This window comes from Liolophura sinensis, chromosome 1, assembly GCF_032854445.1.
Source record: "Liolophura sinensis isolate JHLJ2023 chromosome 1, CUHK_Ljap_v2, whole genome shotgun sequence".
Lineage (NCBI taxonomy): Eukaryota > Metazoa > Mollusca > Polyplacophora > Chitonida > Chitonidae > Liolophura > Liolophura sinensis.
The window spans coordinates 83,180,944-83,195,248 of NC_088295.1; the positions used below are offsets into that span (position 1 = coordinate 83,180,944).

General features: G+C 40.3%; 1 protein-coding gene across 1 annotated transcript; it reads right to left on the bottom strand.

Moving 5' to 3' along the window:
• Window positions 1-7,085: 7,085 nt before the first annotated feature.
• On the bottom strand, window positions 7,086-11,079 carry LOC135462017 (tripartite motif-containing protein 2-like). Its single transcript, XM_064739347.1, has 3 exons — window positions 10,988-11,079; window positions 9,802-10,052; window positions 7,086-7,885 (listed from the first exon to the last, which is right to left on the bottom strand). Exons 2-3 carry the CDS (start codon window positions 9,950-9,952, stop codon window positions 7,086-7,088), a joined length of 951 nt encoding a protein of 316 aa, XP_064595417.1. The 5' UTR covers window positions 9,953-10,052; window positions 10,988-11,079.
• Window positions 11,080-14,305: the final 3,226 nt, after the last annotated feature.

Consider the following 14,305-nt stretch of genomic DNA (forward strand, 5'->3'; position numbering starts at 1 on the left):
TCCTTGTTCCTAACTGACAGCTCCAGCCAGTCAACTTTTTTCATTGGCTGATTGGCTTTGAGTGACACTCGTACATTGTCGAAGATGGCATCACAGAGTGACGCCCCCTTGATCTGGATTTCTCTGATTCCATGTTCAGTCATACTTGCTTTATAGGGTTAGAACTTAATTAATATCCGGGTCACCTCATTTCGGGAGAAATGTTATACGATCAGGATTCATCATGCAAAACGTAACTGGGCATATGGACAATGGGAATAACTAAAATTTTAACATAGCGAAAAGTGCAGGAAAAGAGAATAGAGACTTATAAATCTTATAAAAGAGAATAGAGAGTAAACAGTTACAAGTTACCAGTTCAACTCCTAACTTCAAATTAGAATAGATAAACTAATTGTAGTTTGAGTATATAGGGCTTTCAGATGTTGTAATTGTACCGGTACATACAGTGCAGAGGCGTGAGGTTGTCGTCATCTGAAAACCTGACCCTGAATACATACCCGTGATAATAACATATAAATACTAGAATATCATTGCAATATAAGGTTGTAAAATACAGTCTTGTTTCCTCAGCACAAAACGTTGAACGAAGATATTCAAAGAAAGGCTTCTAGCATGGCGCAGTATTATACGCATTTTTACGGAATTTTCTAAAAATAAACTATCAGTTTATCTGAGTCAGGTAAACCCAAGAGAAACCCACATCTATCCGCTGTTTCAGCCAATGAAACCAACATAGATCTATGTACATAATTAAATCATATCCAGGAGTGACACATTTTGGAAGCAAAGGCGCATACCCAAGCAGACAGGCCAAATCGAACAATCCTTGCCTCAAATGAATGTTATCCTCACAACTCAGACGCCTGCAGTCAATAAATTAATAAAGTACATACACAATGATGTGTAAATTAACGATTTCCTCGAGATGATATACAGAATGATTTGCAGGTCTTACAGATGAACTTCATCTTAGACCACATTTTGGACGATGTAAATAGCGGAACGCCGATGTCGGCTACCAGTCATTTATTATTATTATTATTATTATTATTATTATCATCATCATCATCATCATCATCATCATTATTATTATTATTATTATTTAATAACCCCTGGAAAATTCGACATTTACGCTGAAGAGACAAATGTTGTCTCTCGATTTTTATCAACATGCCGGTTAGATTTGTTTCGATCAACACATGTTCACCATATATACGAAAACGGACATGTATATGACGACAGTTACGACACACTACCCTAAAAACCTCTTTCGAAACGCAGATTTCGCAACCAATTCAAATTGGGCAATAAATACACATTTTATAGAAAACATAAACATTTTTCATGATTTCATTCATTATTAAGAAACTTATGGTTCAGTTGTAAGAATTTTGTTTTTACATGAAATGCTTTGTGTAGGCTGTAGGTATAGGTCTACACTGGTAGACTAAAAGCAACCAACGTTGTTGCACTAAATTTAGGACTCAGTTTTCTGATATATTTAGGGTGCCCCCACCCCAACCAACCGGACTCCGGTACATTCTTTGTGTGGAGTAGGGTCTACCTAGGAAAACGATAAAAAGCGAATTATCCTCGTTCCACCAGAATTATGTCTTAGTATTGAGATAGGGGTCAACCGGTGGGTTACATGGGTTATACTGAACTATGGATGGAGCTCATTTGAGCAGTCTAAAACTACATTTGTACAGGCTAAAACTACATTTGTGCAGTCTAAAACTACATTTGTGCAGGCTAAAACTTCATTTGTGCAGTCTAAAACTACATTTGTGCAGGCTAAAACTACTACATTTGTACAGGCTAAAACTACATTTGTGCAGTCTAAAACTACATTTGTGCAGGCTAAAACTTCATTTGTACAGTCTAAAACTACATTTGTACAGGCTAAAACTACATTTGTGCAGGCTAAAACTACATTTGTACAGACTAAAACTACATTTGTGCAGTCTAAAACTACATTTGTGCAGGCTAAAACTACATTTGTACAGTCTAAAACTAACCATCCTTGTTTTAACAATTTAGAAATACACGTGTGACTTATTTTTGAAACACATGTAGGGGTCTATTCTGGTAGTCTACATGCTGTGTAAGCTGCATGTATATTTATTTAGTTTATTTATTTGGTTGGTGTTTTACGCCGTACTCAAGAATATTTCACTTATACGACGGCGGCCAGCATTATGGTGAGAGGAAACCGGGCAGACCCCGGGGGAAACCCACGACCATCCGCAGGTTGCTGGAAGACTTTCCCACTTACGTCCAGAGGAGCTACATGTATAAGTATAGCGACTAGGACGAACAACCCTTAATTTTTCCACTGGAGTGAGTGAGTGCTTGGGGTTTAACGTCGTATACTTAACAATTTTTCAGTCATATGATGACGAAATTTTTCTACTAGAATTCTGATTAATAACTCGGTGTGGGTATCAGATATACGCCAACAAGGACATAGGGAACCTCGTTTCCTTTACTCCATTAATTAATATTTGATGTTGTTTTGAGTTCATCGACCGGGACGTTATCACGTCACCTGGTTGGAGGAAGGATGGGAATTTAATAGACATCATAATCGGTACATCTGCACGTAAACTTCCGATACCAGGCGACTCACGCGAGATCTCCTTCAAAACCCAATGAACACCGGCTTCGTGGATTACCATGCGGAAATCCGTTCGTCCACGACTAACCAGGCGAGTCCAAGCTCGTCCACGGCTAACCAGGCGAGTCCAAGCCACTCAGAAGAAGACATTGCTTAATGGTTGTGAGAAGCGGCTTGGAGGTCGAATCGATCGATTCCTATAGACACAGAGAGACGTCACTCCGCTTCCCTACTTGACTCTCTAATGAATGGATCAATGTTCTTGGTCCCTTTATGACCTCTGTAGCTTTAAACACATCGTTGAGTAATGGCAAGCTACAGTTACGGCTGTTTTTCTAAAACAAAGCAGTATGTGTTGAACAAGATTTATACATGTAACTGTGTGAGCTGCTGTTTTACTTGAAACAACCGTTAAACTTTTACGGTAAACCGGACAACATGATGATCATTACCGGTTACTGGAGGGTTTGTATGGAATGTGATATTGAGCAAAAAGAAATATACATATATTAAGTATAAAAACAAAATATGTAAAATATCAAAAAAAAACATAATTCTTTTCTGTCTTCTTTTTTGAGAGCAACGTGAAAGCCAAATCGTAGTAACAAGAAACCACAATTTTTTGTTTGCCGATGTTCTTGCTTTCATGCTTACCAGTCCCATTATTGTATTGCTATTTGCAACTTTCACGAAATGGTAGAATAGGCCCTGACTAGCTCGCCCGTTAAAAATACCCCATTATCGGACATCTCTGATATTTGACCATCGAAGTTGAGTGTTCAAATATGGTTGATGCTTGTTCGACTGTGACCGTACGTCAGAATTGATTTGACTTGATGTTTTTGCTGTTCAACCGCATGACACAAAGAGTATGTGTTGTCAGAAGATGTCAGGCACATTGTTCTTGATGAGGCATGGTTGTGCCGTCCACATTGCTCTGCTCGTCCTAGCACGGTCATCATATAAGGCCCTCATAACATAGATGGAAGAAAAAGGTTGACTGAATAACACTCGGTAATCATTTAGTCTCATTGTATAAGAACCGATGGTGCAAAGACGAGCAATAGATAACCTTAAAAATGCAATATGTACATGCAGCAATAAATAAGCTACTGGGGTATACCCAAACTGAATGCAGCCGTCATATGTAGTGCGTCACTACACTTCCCAGAGGTATTTGCAAATACCTGGGATTAAGCGGAATTAGATATAAACCCTGAAGGTTTCAAGGATCCATCTCACTATTTTCCAGAAAGTGCAATAAATCACCGATTCGGAAGTATGTGAGGTCAAATTTGGACACTTCTCTTGGTAATTTTTCTGGTAATGTTTTGAGACGTGTTTGAAATGATGTGCATGTACAATGATCAAGCACTCCAGCGTACGTTACTATCGGCAAGAAGTACAGACACGATAGAAGCAAGGACCCATCAGGTGTATTGCTATTATACTAATATCAAAGTTACAATGATCTCTTTATTGGTATTATCGACAAAAATTGATGCATTAGTCGTTCCCATGAGCATACACATCCAGATATAAGCCGTGTCATCTGAGACATGTATTATCTTGTTAAGTTCGTGTTAATCCGAGTGAACATAATCCACTTCTTGGTTTATAAATGGACTTACTGCTACAAAGCCGTTCTTAGTATAACCTTTTGTAAACAGAAAATAGAGGACTTTAGCAGGTAGATTGTTTTAGAATTGTAGAAGTATAGACGAGTCGATATATATGTGAGTAAATGAATGTCTCTGTACATTCGGTATAATGCAGTTTGTGCCGGTACGCATACGGATACCTAAATGTTGTAAGTGCATTGAGCCAGAACATTGATTGATACGCTATAGTGACCAGAAAAACGGAAGCAATCAGATTATTAAATATATTGAATTATCTGTTCACGTGCAAAAGAGGTACACAGATATTCAAGCAATTATAGGTGAATGCACATTGCGATGGAATTGTCCGTTCGGTCAACCATTTTGTATTATTCATAAAAGTTTTACTGCGCAGAACAGAGCCATACTTAGCTGTAAATATCCACGCTATAGCTACCAAGGGGCTTTGTTTTGCGCTTTTAGAATTAATAATAAATGTGACCGTACACTGTGTTATGTTCTATACGTCCATTTATACGCACAGTATAGTGTTTCATACCTTAGAGAATTTATCTTCTTTTACACATGCCCATCTGGTATAGAAACAGTAAGCAACCCTTATTAACTCTTGCATGCACCATATAGTAACAATGGTGCAAGTAAAAAATGTCACTAGCATTTCAACAGTTCACATAAAACTTCATGTTTGGGTATGTGGAGGATCGTTTGGTTAAGGCTTAAGGAACTGTTTGGCACATGTTAGCTCAACCCATCGACAAAAAAACAACTAGATATAGTTTATGACCTCATTTAAGAGCGTTGCAGTGGAGACATTACGGGAGAAGAGCTGCCATGGCGTGTGTGTGTGTGTGTGTGTCTGTGTGTGTGTTCTAACATCCAGGGGTCTCCCGACTTCGAGGCGGACGTTCTAACCATTAGGCCACCGAAGCGGCCGGTCCTCATGTACAATGCGTAAATGTTACGTAATGCATATAATATTACTTCTGCTACAAAGCAGGTGAGTAAAAATGATACATGGTATCCGAAGTAACACGAGTCACGTGTACTCGATTACAGCTTTTGTACTTTCTTGTTATTAAATGCCCATCTTTAGGACCTGCACCTTTCAGTCTGCAATAACTTCCCATTCTCGGTGATATCTCCAGTCGGCCATTCGTCAACATTTTAAAGGACAATGGCGCAGCCTGTTTCTTCCAGATGAATATTTCGTAGTTCATAAAAGAAAAGGGCATGCCCAAACATGTTTTTATACTTGCAACTATACATGCAAAGACAATAGATCATACCGGATGTACTATTCATTTATACTCCAACATATCGTTTGCTTCATATCGCCTTTACTTCATAAATCCGTTTGAAAGAGAAGCTTTTCTTCACAAACAAATTCTGCTGAGAAGGATTTGTTTGACTACTTTCATTGGTACTAAGCCACTAGTTTTTAATAGTTTGGGCATCACTGGCTTGAAAGACGTGTTATGAAGCATTAGAAATTCTTTGTGTATAGTAAATTAAACGGTCGGTGAGATTGAAATGCAGAAGAATGAAAAATCTCATACTATGTAGCATTAATATACAAATACCATGCGCCTCCTATATACATACACTTTCCATCAGAAGACAATGATATACGATACGTTTAGAAAAACATGAGGTAAAACATGACCCTCGAAGTAACGGAGTAAGTCCACGTAACGGCTTTTTGTCCCAGTGTCACCAAATGGTCGCAGTGTTACCAAATGTTTCACAGTAAACAGTTAAAATTTGTCTCATCTACAATTTCAAAATGCTTGTTTATATTAAAGTGTAGCCAGTGCTGATGTATTGTTTACAACATAAGAACTACAATGAAAGAAAAGTAGACAGTAAAATTGTGGAAATGTATAAAATATTTAATAGGGATTGACTTGGTATAGGAAAGAAAAATGCCACATATAACGGACCTTCATGAATTATAGAACATTGTCTTTTAACCTTTCTGTAAGAAGTAAGTTAGTCAGGAGTACACGGTATAGACCTATAAGATACAAAAGCAGCAGTGGGGTTGTGCATATTATATGTATATAAGAGACATAACCCACTTTCTCCAAATTGCCTGTTTGCTTGTTACAGCTGTAACGATTTCCTGTCCGCAAAAAGGATTGTACAGGAAGATGGCTTATTGGTTCGTCCATATCAGCTCAGAATGGCACGCATACATGGGTAGGCTTACGTATATGACATGATGGAAGTGGAATGTCTTTATACAAACCCAGCAGAATAAAATAGCTGCTTGACGGTTAGCGCCGGTTGATCTCGATATCAACCTTACGTCATGGCCACCGAAATCTTCGCAGAAAACCCATCTAAGCCTTTTTATTCCCGGAGGCGATCAATCACCGAGGCATCATAAAACAATGACTCCAGGAGCTGGATACGAACTGAGGCCACGGCTTCATGGATATGGAACAGTTTTACGCAACATACGTATTAGCTGTTTGCGTAGAACCATTAGGCGACTGTGTCCTGACCGAGTAGAGTCTGCAGGCAAGTCTTTTGGCAGTTTGGCCTCGGTCTCATTGGATTAATGACAGTGTGATGGATTTGATATAGATCTACAGTTCAACCACTCCGTGCATATTTCCGACAGAATCTCTTGAATATTGCATATAACACATACATAACGACGGTAGACAGCCAATAAATCCCCGTCTAACTATACAAAGACAAGACGTGCTGGCCACCATGAAATACATCTCGATGTGAATGGAAATTATGAGACTAAGGTTTGCTAATGCCTAAACCAGACCACTCGTCGAAACCATGGGAGCGGTTTTGTGGCATTAAATAAAAAGCTTATGACTTTATTATATTGATATAGCATAAAAAAGAAGAGCGTTAAGAGATTCGTAATCCTCCTTGTTGTACTTGAATAAACAGACTTCGTGTCTGCCGCTATAGTCTGCCTGTGTCAGGACGAGTTGACCTAAGGGGGAGTAGGCAATGCACTTGGGTGAAGTCAGTCCGTCTAGGGGGGTGAGGATCTCCCAGAGCCGACCATTCCGCGCCAGTATGTACACCGTGCTGTTACACACCAAGATGGTGTTGCCGTCGGGATCTGAGCACAGCCCGTACAGATTGATTATCTGGCCTTCCAGCAAGCGGAAATCCTGCCAAGAAAAGCACCGAAGAAGTCTACCTTCAAAATGGAAGAGTTTTATGCAGCCGTTGCCTGAGTCTGTGACGATGATTTGCTTGTTCCTGTTGACTGCTACAAAGTAAGGATGGTCCAGCTGCCTTGTACCCTCGCCGTAGGAACCGAAGGCATGGCTGACCCCACCGCTGGGGTACAGCACAGTCACACTGTGCTTCGAAATATCCGTCACCACCAAGAAATTTTCCTGACTGACGGCTAATCCGTAGGGAAATTCGAACACTCCATTTGTTCCGTACTGAGTGATGTATTCCCCATTCAAGTTAAATATCTTTACGACAGCATTAACACTATCTGATACTACCACATTTTCATCCGTTGTCAAGGCAACACACATTGGGTAGTTTATTTGGTGTGGTAGAGCTCCTTGGAGACCAAACTTGCATTTCAGTTGTCCTTCGCTAGTGAATATTTGTATTCTGTGATTTTCCGTATCCGCCACCACGATGTCCCCTGCGGCAGAAAAAGATAAATCACACGAATGCACTGGCGTGAAGTACAAGACAAAGCATATTAGCAGACAAAATAAAATATGTGTGCAGCGGCATTAGATAGTCAGTAATTAAAACTGGTCAGATGAATTACATCACAGTGGAGATTGCATGGACCGCGAGATGTTTGATTAGCTGGGGACCAGATGTAATACAATTGCAGACATTATAGCACTTTGTAGCTATAGCCCTTATATTAGATGCCAATACGGATAATTACTGGCAGCCAATTTAGCTTATGGTGAACACCTGTGAGGTGGGTAACCCACTGTACAAGCCGGGGGTGAATACATGTTCTGTATGGCAGATATATCGAATAAAACCCAGAAGATTATTAGCCGCCTCGATAACTGCACATACATGTATGGGCAACCAAGCAAGCACCTGAATATAACACGCACAAACCATAGTAATGACAACAGACAACAAGCTACACTGCCTATATATTTATGAAATGATCAAGGAGGCGGCGAGTTCGAAGCAAGCTATCGGCGTTTCCTTTCTGGTCTTTTTGCCGAGGTGTATGTCTAACAATAGGAGGACTCGGTTCCGCCCACAAACCAATCTCATCACAAGTGAAATATTCACTAACCCCCGGCGTTAAGCACCAATGAAATAAGAAAAAAGTAAATCAGAACCACAACTATCACAGCGATTTGATTCTGTGGATTTTCTGTGGATAAGGGATTTTAATGGATTATCTATGGATTATGAATCTGATATGACGCAAGAAAACGTTCCAGTAAGCCAGATAGCTGTTTCGAGGATATGTGCGTAACGTGTTATAGGTAGAATAAACAAAAACACATGGTCATTTTCCAATTTCTCAATGTGTATTTTTCTAAATTTTCTACTCGAAACTGTCCCCGAACTCATGTAAAGTCTCAGATGTGACGAGTGGACGTTACAAGGAGTGAAAATACGCGGATTTTTCTTAACTGTGTGTAACTGCCGAGGGTGATAATGCTTTAACACGGGCACGTGTATTTGTTTGTCCCGCACTGATGAAACCTTGATCATGGACACTCGAAAGAGCTATTCAGCTTATAATCAGTAGCTCACGTCTCTTTAGTGGCAGCAAAACGAAGCATAGTCCTAACTAATTTTAACCAGTGTCTTGTTCCGCGTAAGTTTACGTTCACAGTGTTGTTTTACGTTGGGGAATTTCGGTTTGGTCTAATCGATGTCATAATTTCATTTTTTGAAAACGATATTGCCAGAGACACATCTATAGTGCTACAGTTCTCAGAGTTTGTGATTTGAAGTATTCTCTGATTACCATGTAAGAAACTTAAATTCTTTTCGTAGTGGTGTAGATTTATGTTTAGATCTATATACGAAAAAGACTTTTTATTTATCAAATCTAAACAGAAGTCTATACCACTACGAAAAGACATTTTATATAACATTATAATGCAAATGTCCTCATTTAACAAAATAGGCCAAATCTTTACTTCCAACTTTGAACACACTTAATAAACAGGTGCACATGCACTGAGATCCATTTAACGAAGACCTGTATTGATGTCTACCAAAACTACAGATAACACAGGTCTGTTGTTTAGTATGTATAACTGATATATAGACAATGCCATAACCACATTCAGCATTCCAATGACCACAACCTAACATCCCGGATGAATTTCTCCTCTTGACACCGATTCACTCATACGAGGGCAAGAACAAAGAAATTGTTTATTTGTTTGATTTGTGTTTTACGCTGTTCTCAAGAATATTTCACTTATACGACGGTGGCCAGCATTATGGTGGAAGGAAACCGAGCAAAGCCTAGGAGAAACCCACGACCATCCACAGGTTGGCTCAAAGAAGGTTTTGATGTAGATAGTTTGCGCTAGACAGTAGTCACAAAACACCCACCTGATTTCGTCACAGCCACACCTGAGGGCATGTTGAATTGACCTTTGCCCTTTCCCCGTTTCCCAAACCGCCTCAGCAGCTTGCTCCTCTCCATTCCTACGTTCTGCCCGTTCCGCCCGTCCGTTCCGAACACTCGCCTCAGAAGGTACATGTTCAGCCGAACGGCACTATAAAGGCAGGAATGCCGACATGGTACCTAGGCCAGTGTAGATACATCTTCATCACGGTTGCCGTTAACTGTAATCCATGATCTGAATAAAAGAAGCAGATCGGTAAGGAACGAAGTAAGGGGGCACGTGCACAGCAATGCCGATCACGTCAACGTTATAGCTGTGTATACTGAGAAAATCCTAACATGAGCTGTGCAGGCGCTACAAGCATTATCCAGATATGCTCGTAATATATTTGACACGTTTAATACAAATACCATTAATTGGGGACTTGCCATGGAAATATCACTCTCTAAAGCACGGAGTGTCAAGGCTGTATTTATCCATTCCCTTATATGGCTGTTGAAGAAGCACACAGACCACAGTCTGAAGGTGTTTGAACTTCAGCCCCGGGGACACCAAGAAGGTGGAATAAATCCTAGACTAGCTAACTGCACACACACACACACTGTCTCCGACATGGCCTTTAGCTTGGCCACTACGGCAAACTACCAAATGCCAACATCAATGAGTTGTAATAGGCTTCCGTATCCGTTTCCGAAACCCCTCGCTGACAATAACGGTTAACATGAGGCAAAACCACTTTGTGTGAATATATACTGCTACATACGTGTTATCGATTTAAACATTCACTGGATCCTAAGTTTGACATGTATTGAAAAAAAACAAAAATTTATGACAGCTCTTAAAAACTTCTGGCGAAGGAAGGAAATGGCGAGGAAAATAATTATGCACAAGGTACAGCAATTTTAGTTAAGTAATTGGAATGTTCAATAAACCTTGAAGCGTGAAAAAGGTCTCAAAACAACCCAAAAATATTACTGTAAAAATGACTTCAGCCATTATGTTCAGCGATCTAATTCTAGCAAAGTAGTCGAAGAGCAATAAAATTAGTTAAGATGTCCCCCCCCCCCCCCCCCCCACCCACCCCCTTTGAACGGCGACCCAATTGCAGCCATATTATAATAATAACATTAACATAGAAAAAAGGGACAATCAAGGGTAATGTTACCGACGTAAATCTCCACGCCACGGCAGTTGTTACTGCATGCTTTTTGCCCATCCTTTCACGACGCTGTATACCACAATGAGCCAAACCAAATCAAACCATGCAGGCAAAACTGTACCACATTCGATTTCAGTGGATTATGCCGAGTTCGCTTGTACCAGTGCCGTGACGTGTCCCCTCTATTACAAGGGAGACCCCGTAGTTATGTAGCCCATAACGTCTGAGTCTGATCCCAGCTTGCATCAGTTCAACCTATCACACGGTGAAATCCCACAGTGAAAACGGCCACTGGAAGGATTGGTAGACACGGGGGCAGGAATCCTTTTGACATGAAGTTGGAATATAGCGTAGCGACAAACGCCTGTCATAACGAATCGGTTTTCGATCTGATCCTGATCCCCCCGCTCTGTAGCACACCTAGGGTTAGTGCTATTGATTTACGTCATGGTTTAGAGAACGCCTTTCCGAGTCGTATCGACACAGCTTGATAGATCTCTAAAGGAAGAACTGCTATCAAGCCAACCAAACTTAATTGTTTGCACCACCAAATTTAACATAGGTCATTAATTCTACCAGACGGATCGCAGAGCGGTGTCACCAAATACAGCTAAGAAGCGACTAGAAGATCGATTTGCGTGACCAACAGGCTTATGTTACCTATACCGAAGTCCGTGCTCCGAGATCAGATCGTGCTCATCTAATCGGCTATCTACACATTCATGAGCCAGGATGCCCCGTTCAGGACAGCAGAATCCACCGATAAAATATTTTCCTGTTCCTGAAGAGGTCAAAGCCGCCAGCGGTCAGCCTATGGCAGAGTAAACTATTGATGTGGGCTGGAAAGATAATGGTTCATTTCGAGTAATCCCCATCACGCCTTCAGGCCAGTCGCACAAAATTACCATTTCCGCCATGTGTAATTACCATGGTTATATGCGGCATAAACAGATGAAAAACATAGGGTGGAAAATCTCATCGAGTGTAAGGTTTAGATCTAGGTGTTGTTATAGACATTTGTTTAAATATTGTCAACCATGGTGGACGTTCAAAGTCAATAATAAGAAACTGCTAAAGAACTACACATGTATAGAATGGATTTATATTAAGAAATGTTGCCAGAAACATGTTCAATGTTCCCAAAAAGAAGCAAAGAATTTTTTGTCGTACAAATTTAATTAATATCGAAATCATTATCCATGACAGAATATAAATTGTTAACAAACGTTGTGTATCTCACATGCGCCTTAACTTCAACAATTCATTTATCTAACGTGGCGATTTTATTCATAATGATATATGTACATACTCTAGTAGAAAGGGTGTTACAACACTTATACAGGAGGTTGATTTGGATATATATTTACTGAAACAGCAATTTTGCAAACGGCTCTAAACCTGAGAATCTTCTGATGGACATTTAATTAATGAAATTATTGCCATACCATCAGCTGGGAGACAAGGCCACACTGAACAAGCCTTACATCAGGTAAACTACACATACTTGTGATCTGTCTGATGATATTTAAGGCGTCCAATATACTGAGAGATGTTTACACATCATTTACATTAGGAAGACATCCAGGCTACTTATGTAAGGGGAGGTGAATGGCGATCCTGTCAGTCTGAGAAGATTTACGCCTTCCCCGGTCTCATTATCCAAAGCAATTTCAGTAGCTCTGATCGGTTAAAGGCAGTGCCTTTTTTTGGCCAGTCGTTCCCCCAATACGCTTCTGGGAAGGCGCCAATAGCAAGCCCTTGGGCCACAGCAGCGGTCATGGGAATGGCTGTATGTAAGCGTTAATTAGACAGTAAATGAATGACCCGATGTACCGAAATGTATATAGTGCTTGTGAGAAACAAATGGCCAAAGTCACCAATGTTAGTCTTTATCCAGTCCTTGGGTTTGTAACACCCGTCAACAGCTCATCCAATAAAATTCGCAACTTTAAAATGTAGACGTCACAACAGGCATTCGCAGAAAAGTTGTCAAACAAAATGGACGGTCAATAATTGCACGTAAAATTCCTAAAACAACGTTCAACACAAACCACCCAAAAACTACTCATGTGTATAAAATACATCTTTAAGAGTCATGCAAACAGAAGCAGCCCACAGTTTTTAATTTTGAATTAAATCAGTATCCAAATCGTGTACTTTTAAACAAACTTAACCACAGATGTGCGTCACACAGCCCTGTAGGACAGTCCTGTTTCCTATGTACTGTATTGTTTTTGCGTCATCAGTAGTGCATAGTAGAAAGCAACGCATATGAACCTATAAGGTTTTTCTGCACGGCTAATATCTCATTTTTTAAATTTATTCTTTGAGAGGTATACATTTAGCTGATAACTGCTTGCTTGGAGAGGTACAAATTTGGCTGATAGTTCTTTCTCTGGAGAGGTACAGGTGTCGAACAGACTTAATTATCTGATTCCGTTAACAGTTCCTCAGGTGCCTCTCCCTAGGCTCTACAAGTCCCACCCACTGCTCTAACAAGCCACCTGATGCTTGGTCGGCAATCGCGCACGCCCATTTCCTCAACCCAACTCATGGACTACACCCTAGTTCAAAAGATATTGTTACCCATCGTTTTTTTAAGCTGATGGCAGTCATCAGTAATACTATACACTGCAAAGAAGAGAAATTATACTTTTGTAAATAGAAAAGAATGGTACTGACGGATTTGATGTATCATCTGTCAACCTGTACTCATGTTTCTGGTTGTACATGCATATGGTCGGTTCAACAACGTGTGGCTTGGTAAAAGGCAAGAGTGTCGGTGAAAAACAATGTGTCCAGTGCCCTACATTTAACAGCAGACATTGAACCGTGATGTGTCAACTAAGGGCCAAGACAAGGATATGTTGTCATATTGCCAAACGTCCATTAAATCCCAGGCAGGGTAAATGTGTATAAATCAGGCGCCGCAGGGAGCGTCTTGGGAGGAAATGACACAGACAAGATAGGTTTGAAGGCAGTCTACTCATCAGCCGTATAAATTAGCTGTAGCCCAGACAATCTCGGGGGAGATCTGTCATTCTGGTATCGGCCTATTGACTGCCTACACTGTGTCGTCTTCACGCAATCTCGTCTTTTATAACACACTCTATTAGGTTTGGATGAATACAAGCGGCAAAACAGGCTGATATTAGTATCCGCCTCTGAAGGAATGAACTCTTTGTCCAGCTTGCATCGGAACAGTCCAAGCTATATGTTCAAAAATGGCAATGTTATGTGATTTAGATCACTTTAGACGACAGCACTGTGTATATGTTTTACCTAGGGTCAACGCTACACCCCCACTCTGCAAGCTAGAAGCCTTATA